Below are 14,896 nucleotides of genomic sequence, written 5' to 3'. Positions count from 1 at the left end.
ATAATTTTTTTAACAATAAAAAAATGTACATTTTAAATTTGTGTGTTTTTTCTTCAAGAATTCTGTTCAATAGTCGTACAAGAATATATTTTGGGTAGTGAGCGACATTCAAGATCAATCGAACGCCCCAATAGTCTATTTCCGCCCATCCTCTTTCGCCTCTCAGCCTTAAATTTTAGTCGAACTCCAATTAGTAGCGGGAAATGCAGGAAAAACGATATTGTTTATATATCGGTATGGAAATCAAAGCGCCCACCATAGGAAATACCTGTATTCAATTCTTTCCTCCAATTTAGACGTACTCTTTTACAGTAACGGTTTCCCTTTGCAATTAGCATCCCGCTTGCTTCCTCTTGTAGTTTCGCTGAAGATATCTTTCACTGTAATAGTGCCCAAATTTTGAAGAACGTGTATTTAGCCCCGAACAATTAGCAATATTTGAAAGCGTAATAAATTTGAATGTTGGAAGTTGCAAATTACCGAAAAAAGAGGACGAACCGAAGCGGATGGTATTTTGTGAAGAAATGATGAAATATGCATCCATTATCATAATTGCAGAAGGTTACAAGGAAAATAAATAAGGAGGATAAAATAAACAAACAAATAAGAAAAATAATTTAAATAATCTAATAAAACGCAGTACCCTCAAAAGTAAACTCAGCTTGAGGTACTGCAAGAAAGAGTAACCCTCAAAACTGTTAGTTGATGATCGGCCACTCGCAGTACAAAAGAAAGTCCCAAGGCTCCAAGGAGGGGATGACACGCATGCATCAGATTGCCAGCTTTTCGCGCTTTCTGCGTTGACTGAGATCGGGGCTTAAGAAGTTCGTCCTGAGCGGAAGTAATCTAACAACTGGGGTCTTAAGGCACTTTCCCTATGCCGTTGGCTAGCGCACCCTTACCTTAGGGTTGGTTACACCCTTACCCTTACTATCCTGGGGGCTAAATCATGTTCTATCTGTTCTAGGGGCTATCCAAGAGGCAGCCCCGTCATCCTTCGAAAAATCACGGATTACGTATTAGTGCCAGGTGGCGCCTCGATGTACCCAAAACACGCGTAATTACGCTTACACTGCAACATCACTTTAAATCCCCATACAGTTATGGTCGAATCACCTCAAAAAAGAAGGGAAATAAAAACCAATGAACGCGGGAATTCCTGTTCTCACCCACGAGGAAACTGATGGAGAAATACCATCGGGAAACAAGGTAGAGCTGTTAGGTTCCAGCTCTGAAGCAGAGACGGTTGTCAGTGATGAACCCAGTAGAGGTGCCCAGCGTGCAAAAAAGGCCGGACCTCGAAACCAAGGAAATGAGAGAAAAAGCCCGTGTCGAAAGGAAAAAGCGACAAAAAAGGAATATAGGGGGAGGAAAAGGCAGGAGCAGCGAGAAGCCAAAAAGAAAGTCATCCGGGCTAGGTCCCAAGCCCAGTCAGAGGCAGGCTCTTCCAGTCTGCTCCTGGGTCTACTCCTAGCAAAAAAGAGGAGTTGAAAAAGGTCCAAGAGCCGGAGGCTAGGAGGGCTACAAAGTACAAGAGCACTACCAATCATCCTGATAATCGAGCCTGCCGCAGCGACACATGCCTCTCATGGGACACCTCAAGGGCAGTCGACCGTTACTCGTAAGGCCACTGAAAAGGGCAAACAAGCGGCCAAATAATGCCCGGATATAATGCCCGTATCTCATGAAATTTTCAAGAAATTTTAATAATTTTTTGTCCAGATATTAACAATCAATAACTAAATCGGTTTATAGTAGTTATAAACCATTACAAACTAAAGTTTTTGTGTAAAAATTACTTAAAAAGTCAAATGTTAAGGAAATGAAAAAGATTCCCAAAACATTTGAATTAATCTTTTTTTTATAATATATAATAAATATATAAACGCATTTGAGATGGTTGTAAAACTCTACAGACAAATTTTTTTTTGGTAAAAAATTTTTGAATTGTTAGATGTTAAAAAATATAAAGGGCTCTAACTCTTAACGGCTATAAGGAAAAGTTTTATTCATATCCTTTGGCAATTATAGTCGTTTATAACATCTAACTCAATAAGATTTAATCAAAAAACTTTCATTTGTAGAGGTTTGCAACCATTTATTATGTATTACAGAAAAATGTCTAATTCAATTCAAATCCTTTAAAAGTTCACCTTATAATTAATTTTCACAAAAAAACCTTAGTTTGTCGAGGTTTATACCCGCTATAAACCAATTTAGTTATCCATTGTTAATATCTAGACAAAAAATTAATAAAAACTCCTTTGGAATTCCAGGATATACGGGCATCATATTGATTAAATAACAATGGGCGCGGACTATAAGAATGTCGCTGGCAAACGACATATGCTGCGTTCTCGATTTGGTCGCTAGATATCGACCTTCATTTTTGCGACATTTCAGGTTTTAATAAGGAGTAAATTTGCTAGATTATCATATTATACTCAATTACACATTTTTATTAATTATTTTCCATCCAAGAAATGAAGAAAAAAAGCTTAATTTTGGTACGCAATTGAATAACCACAATCACTGGCAACATTGAATACCATGCATGTTTATCAACAAAATATCCCCTCTGCGCCCTGTGTAGATGTTGCGGTCAATCCAAAGCAGCCAATGTTTATTCTAGTGTATTCAATGTTCTAAGTAAATACCTGAGTATAAATACATGCCTACAAATAAACAGTAATAGTTTAACGATTAAACTTACTTTTTTTTCATTATCTAATAAACAATTACTTTTCCGGGGTACTATATGATTGGTGTTGCTGTTGTTATTAGGCCTTTGGTTTTCTGACGCTATTGGCATTTTTGTTCCTTGTTTGTCCCTTCGATAGTTTTTCTTCTTAGGCCTTACGGCTTCCATCCAGGCTTTTAGCTTATTCCCAAACATTTTTTCTGACGTATGAATCTGGCAAATATTTTTTTTTACATCGTTATAAGCTTTCAAGTGGTTTCCAAAGCATCATAGGTGCAATTTTTTTTGTGCGTGCTGAAAATTGTTTTAGTTTTATTGGACTATCATAATCTTTAAATAAAAACCCTTTAATCGTTCTAACTCAGTAATTAAAATTAATATCTAATGAAGAGAACTTACGGTACATATGGAACCTATATATGCTCTCAACTATATAGATAATATAAAGATATACAACTTACCATGCAAAAGTTAAAAAAAGCAAGTTTATACTATACAAACAGTGGCGTATCCAGGGGTGCTGCCCCCTTTCTCGTGTTTTTTGTTGTCATCTAAAGCGCGCGCTCGTCGCGTCGTCGCACAGCATTATCGTGTAGTTTCGTTTTCGTTAGTTATTTTACATTGTCCACACATGCGGATGCTTTATTTGTATCCATATTTTCTGTTTTGCGCCATGGCCACATATTTGCTATTAATTCGAGTTGTTACTTTTGCTTTATCTATATAAAATATGAAACGAGCGGGAGTGCAAAGCAATTTATTGGACTTTGTTAAGAAAATTAAACAAGCTGAAAATAATGATATTCCTACGTCCACCGCAGCTGATGCCTTACAAAATATTATAGAAAATGTTGAAGAACCCTCTACTTCTTCAACAGAGATAACGACTTTATCCTCAGAAACACCGCCAAATTTTCCTGTAGCAATATTTTAGCAAATAAGTTAACTGAGGAACAGTATATTAGCGTTGATTGAATATTTGGGAAGATACGCAACCTTATGGGCTAAAACGTGACCGCGAATATGCGTGAAAAATAGATGGCGATTCTCTCCAGTATGCGCGAAAATAATTTCGTCCGTCGCTTCTCATTAGTAATCGGCCGATCATCCGAGTCGTGTGGGAGAGTTTTTGCACAGGTTCGTGTTTGCCGTATTGCAATTTGGTAGTTGTTAAAAATTTTTCTTGGATATCATAATCACAAATAGATAGATATATGTAAATGTGTTTAGTTTGTGAGACGATGGCTTCTTTAGGCAAAATTAATCAGTGTGCGTATATTAATTAAGACTTTGATTTATAACAACCTAATATGGGAATCTCAAAATCTTATTAGAAAATCTTTAAAAAAATCTAATTATAAACCTCACAGAAAATTATCTATTTTATCTACAAAAATCAATCAGAACTCTTAAAAATACTGTCTCTTCATGTCTATGAGAGCCATTTTCTCTTTTTCTTTTTTTTACTTTAAGAAAATTTTAAATCAATATATTATGTTTATGGTCTTTAGTGTTTTAAGTATTTTCAATAATTGTTTTCATGATGAAATTCATTCATGATAAAAATAAAGCCTAAAAAGCCTTTAAAGTTATTGAGAAACTGGTTATAGTACGAATGGTAGCTTTCCTAATTAAAAAAAATAACATATTAAATGAATGTCGAGTAATGTTTTCATTCCTAGAGAGATTATATTTGAGCTTGAAGAAGGTCACTTTGCTGCAGCGGTATTCTGCGACTTCTCTAAACACTTTGACTGTGTCAACCATGGAATATTGCTCGGTAAGCTTTCTAGATATGGGTTTAGGGGAGTTGCTCTAGAATGGTTAAAATTTTGTTTTGTTAAACAGAAAAAAGTTTGTTTGGCCAAATGGCAGTTTGTCTGAACTTTGTGTAGTAAGCAGTGTTCGTTTCTCGATCCTATTTTATTTCTATTGTATATAAATGACCTGGGGTCTCTCCAGATAAGAGGATTCTTCACTATTTTTGCAGATGACACCACTATCTTATGGACAATAATAAAAGCACATTAACCTAGAACAATTTCTAAAGATTTATTAATGATTAAACAGTGGTTTGATGCTAATTTGATGTCTTTAAACATAGATAAGACTAAATTGTTAAGTTTTTATGCTCAGAGCAGTTCATGATTCACAACAAAGAATTGGAAGTGAATAATTTTAACAGATTTCTTGGAATTGTTATCGATCATAATATAAGTTTTATGGAGATATGTCAGGAGGCAAAAACTGGCTAGACGATGTTATGCTGTTAGAATGGTTTTAAATGAACTGAGATTGATATTTTTTTGTCGAAAGTTGGAACTTACTTTCATACAAAAATACCTACAGTATGGAATAACATTTTGGAGTTGCATTAGTAAACGGCTTTTTGACTCGATGTTTGTTTTTAAAAAACAAGTCATTAAATATATGTGTCATAAATCTCCACAGGACATGCAGACCCCTATTTAAAGATACTTTCCTTGTGTTGCTTGTTTATTGTTGAGTCTGCTTGACTAATATACAAAAAATATAAATTGTATCTTCAAAATAATGGCTCCTTAAAACATTATAATATCAGAAAAAAATACAATATTCCAATGGCCATCCCGAAAAGTGAACTAAGAATTCTCTTATTTACTTGAGCATAAAAATTTTTAATCATTTTCCAAATGTCATAAAAGTCTCCTCGCTTTAAAAAGTCCTTAACGAAACTTCTTAAAAGCAAATATTTTTATAGCATTAGATTTTTTTGAAGATAGTTAGGAATAGGCCAATAGTATATAATTAGTTTTTAGTAAAGATGTAAAGGTTAGAATTTGTGATGTTACTCTAAAAAAATTTTAAGTCGTCTTGCTTTGAAATTGAAAATACATTTTGTGTTTATACTAGTATGTTGAACCCACTATTGTGTATTGTTTTTAAATTATGTGTTAGTAATATGTCGATTAATGTGCCTATTTTATATCATAAAAGTACCATTTCAACAAGTAGGTACCATGTATTTATGAATAAAGTATGTTTTGAATTTTTTGAAATTTGAAATTGTATTTAAAAGAGAGAGAGGTATATAATATTTAATAGGGATGATTCCAACTACTAGCTAGAAATTACCTCGTTGATAAAGTAATTAAAAGGGTTATTCAAAACTGCAAGTGGCCAACATGGCGTCGACAAGAAGAAACAAAGTTGATTATGACTCTCTAAAGAAGGAACGTCGTATTTAAAAGTTAAAGATGTTAACTTGTAAATGAGAGAAAGTGTTTACAACAATGTATAAATGATTTTATTTTATATTTTCAAATAACGCCAGAAAAAAAATAAAAAAAAAAATTTGCCAAATTTCACCTTTTTCCTGAATATTAGGAAGTATTTGGCATTTTTCCAATTTTTAGATTGCATTTATTCAATCCTGTATAATCGCAGACATCCTGTATAATCGCGATGAGACCCTTCATACTGTTAAACAAAATATTTGTTTTTTTTCTTATTAACTTTTTCTAGTTTTAAGAATTAGTAATTAAGTGTTTGCCTGTATTGCAAATTAAAATGTGGCCTATTTTCTATATTTTATAGTGTTGTTACACCCTTATTCAAAACCTTTTAAATTTTGCGATTTTATTTTTATATTAATTTCAGTTAAAGGTATCTATTTTTCAATATTTTTGTCCAAAAAAAGTGTACTTCACAGATCTCACTACCCTACACAGTTTTTGAGATATTGGCTGGTTTCACAAACCCGTATTGTCAAAAATCACATTACGGGCTACTTTTTGCAATAAATTATTCACTCTAAAAAACTATAGTATCGTATATAGATATTAAATCTTTAATTATTTAATTTACTCTTTATATTTACGTGAAACCTACCTATATCATCACCTTTATTTAATATTTTTGTTAATTTTCTAATTAATAAATAAAAGCTTATTGAATTTTTCTTTTGTTTTTATTTATTTATTTTTGTCTCAAAAAAGGATTTTGGTAAGTAATTTATTATTTGTTAATAAAATTTAAGTTGTAAGAGATAGCACCTTCCAATACATTACTTGACCACCACATTTATCTAGTTATTTATGCGAGATCACAGCGCATTTAAATATCGGCAATAACAAAATAAATAAAAGCGCAGTTATCATCATCGCCCTTGTCTTAAAAAAATAACAAAACGGCCGGGCGCCCAAAGATTCCCGCGTCGTTAAACTGCAAATGGTCAATATAGCGCCGACAAAGAAAAACGAAGTTGATGATGGCTCTTTAAAGACAGAACGTCGTATTTTAAATTTAAAGGTGTCATCGTATAGGCGAGAAAAAGTGGTCACAATAATTTATTCATTTAATAAATACTTTTGTCATATATTTTGAAATAACGCCAGAAAAAAAATGAAATGATTTTGCCAAATTTCAGTTTTTTGCAAAATTTAGGAAGTATTTAGATTTTATTATAAAAGGACACTATATTGCTCAACTTTCCTCTAATTGACCACCTCTATTGACGTCCTGTATAACCGTGATACGGGGTCTTTAAACAAAATGTTTTTTTTTGTTACTAGGTATCTTTTTATAGTTTTAAGTATAGTTGTAACAACTGGTAATTGAGAATTTTCCTGTGTCGCTTAATACTTAAAATGTGGCCTATTTTCAATTTCTATTAACATCCTCACTCACAACCCCTTACTTTACAGATCTCACTAGGCTGCACAATTTTTCAGATATTGAATCACATGACAAAATGGGTTACTTTTTACAAAAAATTATTGATCAAGAAGTTATATTACCATCGGTATTAAGTCTTATGAATTATTTAAATTATTCTTTATAATATTTACGTGAAACCTACTTATATCTTAAAATTTGTTCCACATATTTTTTGTATATTAGTTTTTAGTTAATTAAGTGCAACGGGCTTTTTATTTAAAAACTTGACCCTCTTGAACACAAAATGAAGGAAACATAATGTTTGTTGGAATTATAACTTGTATTAAACTTTTTTGGTAATTTTGTAAAAATAGCTTTTTATATATATTTTTGTATTAATTTTTGTCTCAAAAACATATTTTGGTAAGTAATTATTTGTTTATAAAATTTAACTTTTAAGAAATTTCAATATGCCTCCACCCTTAAGTATATCACTTATCACTTGACCACTACATAAATGACACTGTGTTGTACGTTCAAAAAAAATAATAAAAACATAGTTGGCAGCATCATCCCATATCTTAAAAAAATATCCAACACGGCCGCTTAACCGGAGATTCCATCGTCGTTGAAAACCTGACTCAAAGAAGCCAAAAGCCAGGTCCACGCAGCTAAAATAAATCGTTCCTAGATTTGACGCTTTGCGGCAGCACCACACGGTGCACGAAACTGAACGGCAATCCGATAGTCGACCGGGTACACTTTTTAACACAGGATTGCGTATCTTCCCAAATATTCAATCAACGATATTAGTATAATGAGCGAAATTTAGACTCCGCCGATAAATTTCAATTTTCCAGCGAAGAAAGAAGGGAAATTTACAAGAAAATTTAATAGAACCTATTTAGAACAGTATAAGTGGCTAGTGTACTCTTTAAAAGAAGATGGAGTTTATTGTAAATATTGCGCCTTTTTTTGCAAAAGAGAAGTCGGTCACACTAGTAGTCAGCAAGTAGGTATGCTTTGTATGGAACCTTATCGCAAATGGAAGAAATGCGCTGAAAAGCTAAGACTTCATGAACAGAGAGAATACCATAAGAGGTCAGTTTTAGATTATGTTAACAGGAAACAAGTAATAGAAAATAAGCAAATGTCAATAGAAACATTATTGTTTACTAGTCGCATAAAACAGGCACAAGAAAATAGATTAAAATTAACACCTATTATAAAAACTATCATATTTTGTGGGCGAAATGGTCTTCCATTAAGGGGGCATCGAGATTCTGGACCCTTATCCTTAAACTTGGAAACATTGTCTTGCACACCTGGTGAAGGTAAATTTCGATCTTTGTTAAAATTTCGAATTGATGCGGGTGATGAAATTCTGAAAAAACATATATTGAGTTCTGCTAATAACGCAACATATTTAAGTAGTACAATACAAAACGAAATAATAAATGCATGTAACACAAATATTTTACAAAAAATAATAGCAGAAGTAAAATCTGCAAAATATTATGCAATCTTGGCAGATGAGACAACTGATATTGCCAAAATAGAGCAGTTTGTTCTTTGCGTTCGGTACGTATGCGATAATTTATCTATTAAAGAGTCCTTTCTTCAATGTATTCCGGTAACTTGAACCACTGGGCATAATTTAGCAAAAACAATTATCGAAAATTTGACAAACTGGGGTTTAGATTTAAATAATCTTAAAGGCTAGGGTTACGATGGGGCAGCGGCAATGAGTGGTCAGTTTTCTGGGGTACAGGCTATTATAAGAAAGGAATATCCTACAGCTTTATATGTCATTGCGTCTCACACTCCCTTAACCTTGCTATATCCGATGCATGTTCTGTCCAGGCTGTACGAAATTGCATGGGTGTTATTGAAAATGCTTACAATTGTTTTAATACTCCCAAACGTCAAAATATTTTAACTAAAAAAGTAAATGAAATGCCCGGATAATGAGAAATCAAGACGAGACAGATTAAAACAACTTTGTGCTACTAGATGGGTTTAAAGACAAGATTCAGTAAGCGTAATGAGAGAGCTTTCAAATTCTGTGGTATTGGCTTTAAAAGAAATAGCTGAGTGGCCAGACAAAGAAACGTCTACTTGTAGCAAGTTGTTACTAAACACCTTAAGTACATCAGAATTCCTTATTACTCTTTATGTAATTGAACATGTTTTTGCATTTACCACTCCGTTATCAAAGTTGCTGCAATCAGTTAATATTGATTTAGGCAAAGCAACATTACTGGCCGAAGATTGCTTAAAAGAGCTTAAAGATTTACGTCATAAAGCAGATAATAGTTTTGCAAATATTTTTGCAGAGGCAAAAAAAATATAAAATAATTATTTGGTTTAGAAATAACAAAACCACGCATAACTAGCAGACAAAAAAATAGGGCAAATTTTGAAACTAACACAACTGAAGAATATTTCAGAATATCAATATTTATTCCGTTTTTAGATTGCGTCTTATTACAATTAGAAAAGAGATTTGTTAAACATAAAGATATATTACAATCATTTAACTGTCTGATTCCATCAGTAAATAAGAAACTTGATAATCAACTTCAAAGTCTTAAGTATATAGTAAATTTTTATAAAAATGATTTAGAAAATTGTTCATTTACTATGGTTTCTGCTGAACACAAAGTTTGGTATCGAAAATTTGAAGCCTGTGCACCAGAAAAATATCCGAGCTCCGCTCTCGATGCCCTAGTAATGTGTGATCAGGATATATTTTCCAATATATTTATACTGTTAAAGATTTTTTGTACTTTACCTGTAAGCACAGCAACCCCTGAAAGAAAATTTTCTACACTTAAATTGTTAAAGACTTACTTACGAAATACAATAAGTGAAGACAGATTAAATGGTTTAACTCTTTTGTATGTATATCCAGAAATCTCAGTTAGTGCCAAGGAAGTACTTAACGAAATGCAGCTTAAATCAAGGAAACTTGATATTGTTATTTAGTTTTATTTGGCTTTTTTGGTGTTTTATATAGATACCTAATTGAGTTTTGATCTTGTTAAGTTTTTTTAGGAGTCAATTTGTTTTTGTTACTTTAGAATATTTTTTTGTTTGCCTTGTGCCTGTTTTACTATCCATATATTATTATATTATATTATATATTATATTATCTTTTATTTTTCTTTATTTTTGTAGCTTTTAAATTAATAAAAGCATTTCAAAAACATGGTAATTATTTCTCCCTTCCTGATGAATAATATCATATCTCCGATAATAGGCCAAAAAAATTAACTAACATACACGTACTTACATATGTAAGTATATTGTATATTAAATGGTGATAAACCATGTTGCTCCCCCCAGGAATGAATCCTGGATACGCCACTGTATACAAAAACTGAGTTTGCATGTATTTCTTAGTATGCCAGTTTAAATATTTACTAATAGAAATTTTTTTCTTGAGTGCCGAAATATCCAAGCATTAACGTGCAACAGAAATTCATATGTAAAGCCTTAAGTTAAAGAGAGAACAAGAATGTTTCAACTGATTCCCCATTCACTGCTTGCCGCTTAGAGAACATGAAATGTAATATGCAGTCTCGGGCTGAACTACGTTCTGTTTGGGTCGGACTCTCGATGATAGAGGAAGAAATGCTATTACTTTCATTTTAACTTGTGACTTAGATTTGTTATTGCAAATTAATACGACTTTCGCACCCAAGACTGGGGTTGACCTAGGCCTATACAGTGTGCTGGATCCTATATATTTACAAAATTTAATACTCACGTTTATTTTTGTGTACAACATGTGCCATGGCTTTCATTATAAACTAGCCTTTCTGTTTTGGTTAATGTTGATTCGTTTGCTGTAAAAAAAAAAACGTTTAATCACTTATTCAATTTTTGATTCAGGGTTGTATCGTACGATTTTTATTAAAAAACGATGTGTGTTGTATTAATTAAAATTATGTGCCCAAATTAAACCACATTGAAACCCAAAAAATATTATCTAAGAAAATCTATTACATCACAGATTTAACTAGCTAACGCATTGCGTTAGCTAGATATATAGATATATAGATTACATCTATATATCGATGGCAAATTTTACAGGAGAAGAATAAAACTTTTTAAAAATGTGATTTATCATAAAACTTTATTTTTTTTAATGAATTTTATTTTATTTATTGATTTAATTTCCAAACAAAATAACAATTTTACGGGATATTGTTCAGAAAAAGTTCTAAAGTCCAGACAGATAAATTTTCTACGGGTCTTTGCAAATAATAAACTAATTGCCTAGATAATCATTTTTAACGCAAAAATTGAAAAATGTTATAAAAAAATAACAAAGTTATGTAAAAAATATCTTAACCTAAGATAAATGGTGGGGTAAGTTATCATAAAATTCAATACAGTCAGAAGGTAAGACCCATTTAAGTTCTTAGAGATTCTTCCATTTTTTGAAAGTAATTTTAAATCGCTTCTTGTGTAAAGGGCGATACTTTTCAACATCAGGGTACTTAACTTGTCCCACTGGTAACGCTAAGAATTTTTTTTTTCTTCTGGATTATAATGCAAATATCTAAGATCTGTAACAGCGGGATCTAAACTTGTTTTTCCGGGGCGAATTGAATTGTAGCTCCAAGTAGTGGGTTGAGAATAATCTTTGAAAAACCTGTGCGTTAAATAATTAGTATCTAATACTATCTACTAGTAGTGGGAATGGGTTCCGTCTGGCTTCTTTCGCTATCCTTTCGTTTTTTAGCGCTACGGAGAAAGATTCCGTAGCCAAACCATGTTATGTATTAGATAATATCTAATGATGCATGACTAGATCCTATATCAAATTTTTGTCGTCAACAATCTATACATGGAGGAACCATGATCTTGGCTAGGCAAACAATTGAAATGATTTTTTGTAATATTGATAAGTATGATAATCTTCTGTTAGAGAATGTTTTTGAATTCTCTCTTTCTTTTTGTAAGCGTTTTAATTTATATATTCTTTGTGTTTATAGGCCACCTACAGGAGATATTGCTATGTTTCTGGACAAACTTAATTCTCTTTTATCCCAGTTGTCCCTACACTCTAAGAATATATTGGCTGGTGGCTTTAATATCAACTACGCTGATGAAACCTTGCCACGTACTTCTCTTTTAAGTATTTTAAATTCTTACGACTTGAAAATGCACGTTCTTTCTCCCACACGAATAACTTCTTCATCTGCAACTACAATTGACTATTTCTGTACAAATTTTGATGACGTTTTATGCACAGTACTCCCATCTGGTATTTCCGACCATGAAGCTATTCTTACTAAAATGCCATATAATACTGTATTATCTTCATCTCATTATATGGGAAGAATTTTCAGCAGGAGAAATTTCAATGCTTTTTCTGCTGCTACAGCTTCGGTAAATTGGAATGCGCTTGAAACGGCTTCTGACCCACTTACTTTATTTTTTTAAGTTCTGTGTGATAAGATCAATCAGTGCTTTCCTTAAATGAGGCTTAAAACAAAGAAACGAAAACCATGGGCTACAAGAGGCCTTAGAATTTCAGCTAAAAACCTCCGTTTTTTGACTAAATTGTGCAAATATACCACAAATGTATCTTTGCAATGTTTGCAATGTATCTTTGCAATGTAATTTGCGATATGCAAAATATCCTTGTATATCATCAGAAATACCGTAGTCTGTACAGAAAGACAATTAAAGCAGCAAAATCTAATTATTATAGGGATCGCTTAAATATGTCATCAAATAGGCAAAGAGAGTGTTGGTCGATTATTAATGATTTTAGACATTGCCATAGAAAAGTATCTGAACCGGAGTTAAGACCTGACACGTTGATTGAGAAATTGGAAACCCAATTTCTCAATCAACGCCTGACATTTTAAACGACTATTATTGTGATATACCTAATATCTTGCTCAAGGGCATTCGTAGTAACATTGATCCCTTACACTATCTTCAACAAGTGTCGGTTGAGCATTCATTTTTCTTTCATCCTGTCGATCTTACCGAAGTAAAAAATGAAATGAAACCCCTAAAAAACATAAATCATCTGGAGCTGATGGGATATCTTCGAGGTTGTTTGTTGTGACTCTTTTTGCCTGATTCAGCCTTAAATGCTTTAGTTTCTGCCATAAACAATTCTTTACATATTGGCATTTTTCCTTCATGTTTAAAAGAGGCAGTGGTTATCCCTCTTCATAAGGGTGGAGATTTGGATCAGCCTTGTAATTTCCGTCCCATTTCTATTTTGTCTACCCTCTCTAAGATGCAAAAAGCAGAATTTTGTCCTTTTTACATCATAATGGCATTTTGTCTGCAAATCAGTTTGGATTTCAAGCCGGTAAAGGGACTCATGATGCTGTTTTTAGCTTTTTGGAGAGCGTCTATGTGTCCTTAAATTCTGGAGAGTCATCGGCGGCAGTGTTTTGTGATCTATCCAAAGCATTTGACTGTGTGGATCATGGAATACTGTTATCTAAGCTCGATAAATATGGTTTAAGGGGCGTAGGCGTTGCGATGGCTTGAGTCCTATCTATCAAATCGTACTCAGAAGATTACAGTGTCTGGGCGTTTGTCTGCTTCTAGATCCCTAAAATGCGGCGTTCCCCAGGGCTCAGAGTTGGGACCACTGTTATTTTTACTGTATGTGGATGACTTCAGTTCATTGAAACTGCAGGGCAAGGTGGTTCAGTTTTCTGATGATACCACCATACTATGGAGCCATAAAAATTCTGATTATATTAAGACTTGTATCCTTGAAGACCTTCAGATTTCATCAGGGTGGTGTGCTTCCAACAGGCTCGTGTTTAATGTAAGAAAGACGTCTATTATGGGGTTTAAGTACGATGTTCAGGGTCTGATATTTGACGAAAATTCCCTCTTGCAGAATAAAGAGTGCTGCAAGTTCCTAGGAATTACTATTGATGGTCGCCTTCGGTTTGAAGATCATATTTTACATTTAGCTGGGAAATTATCTTCTGGATGTTTTGCAGTAAGAATGGCAAAACAAGAGCTGGGAGGGGTGGTTGCACGTTCAGTGTACTTTTCACTTATTGAATCTCATATTCGGTATGGCTTGCCTTTTTGGGGTTTAACCAATAAGGGGCTACTTAACATTGTCTTTGTTATTCAAAAAAAAAACAGTTAGATACCTCCTAAGTTAAGAGATTCTTGCAAACCCCTCTTCATTTCTAAAAAAATCCTAACTCTTTTTTTCACTCTTTATCTTAGAAACAGCTGCTCTTATTCTCAAAATTCCCAAACTACCCTCTGACACTGGTCATTTGACTCGTCGTGTAAATGATGTTCCCCTTCCTATTCCTACGTCTTCCCTTACCAAAAACTCAATTATTTACACCAGTAAAAAAATTTACAATCATGTTCCTCTATGTGTTAGACATATTATATCGGATGTTAAGAAATTTAAAAGAGAATTAAAAACGCTTTTATTGGCTAAGGCATATTATAACCTGGATGACTTTTTTAATGATAGGTTTTAACTTTGGACATGTTGGAAGGTTTTTTTTTCCTTTTTTCTTCTCTAGTTTTGTC

At 33.0% G+C, this 14,896-nt stretch overlaps 1 protein-coding gene across 3 annotated transcripts in view; it reads right to left on the bottom strand.

Moving 5' to 3' along the window:
• LOC126748317 (uncharacterized) overlaps positions 1-14,896 on the bottom strand; it is a 78,969-nt gene that overhangs the window by 37,461 nt on the left and 26,612 nt on the right. For 2 of the 3 annotated variants that reach the window (XM_050457460.1, XM_050457462.1), the window contains exons 2-3: positions 11,112-11,190; positions 2,714-2,995 (exon numbers count right to left, since the gene is read on the bottom strand). In XM_050457460.1, the coding sequence (XP_050313417.1) occupies positions 2,714-2,896 (183 nt within the window). In that variant the 5' untranslated portion in view covers positions 2,897-2,995; positions 11,112-11,190. Of the gene's footprint in view, positions 1-2,713; positions 2,996-3,162; positions 3,291-11,111; positions 11,191-14,896 lie in introns of those variants that run through there. The other variant, XM_050457461.1, reaches the window with a different exon arrangement.

Source organism: Anthonomus grandis, chromosome 22, assembly GCF_022605725.1.
Source record: "Anthonomus grandis grandis chromosome 22, icAntGran1.3, whole genome shotgun sequence".
Taxonomy (NCBI): Eukaryota; Metazoa; Arthropoda; class Insecta; order Coleoptera; family Curculionidae; genus Anthonomus; species Anthonomus grandis.
This window is presented reverse-complemented; position numbering and strand designations above follow the sequence as displayed.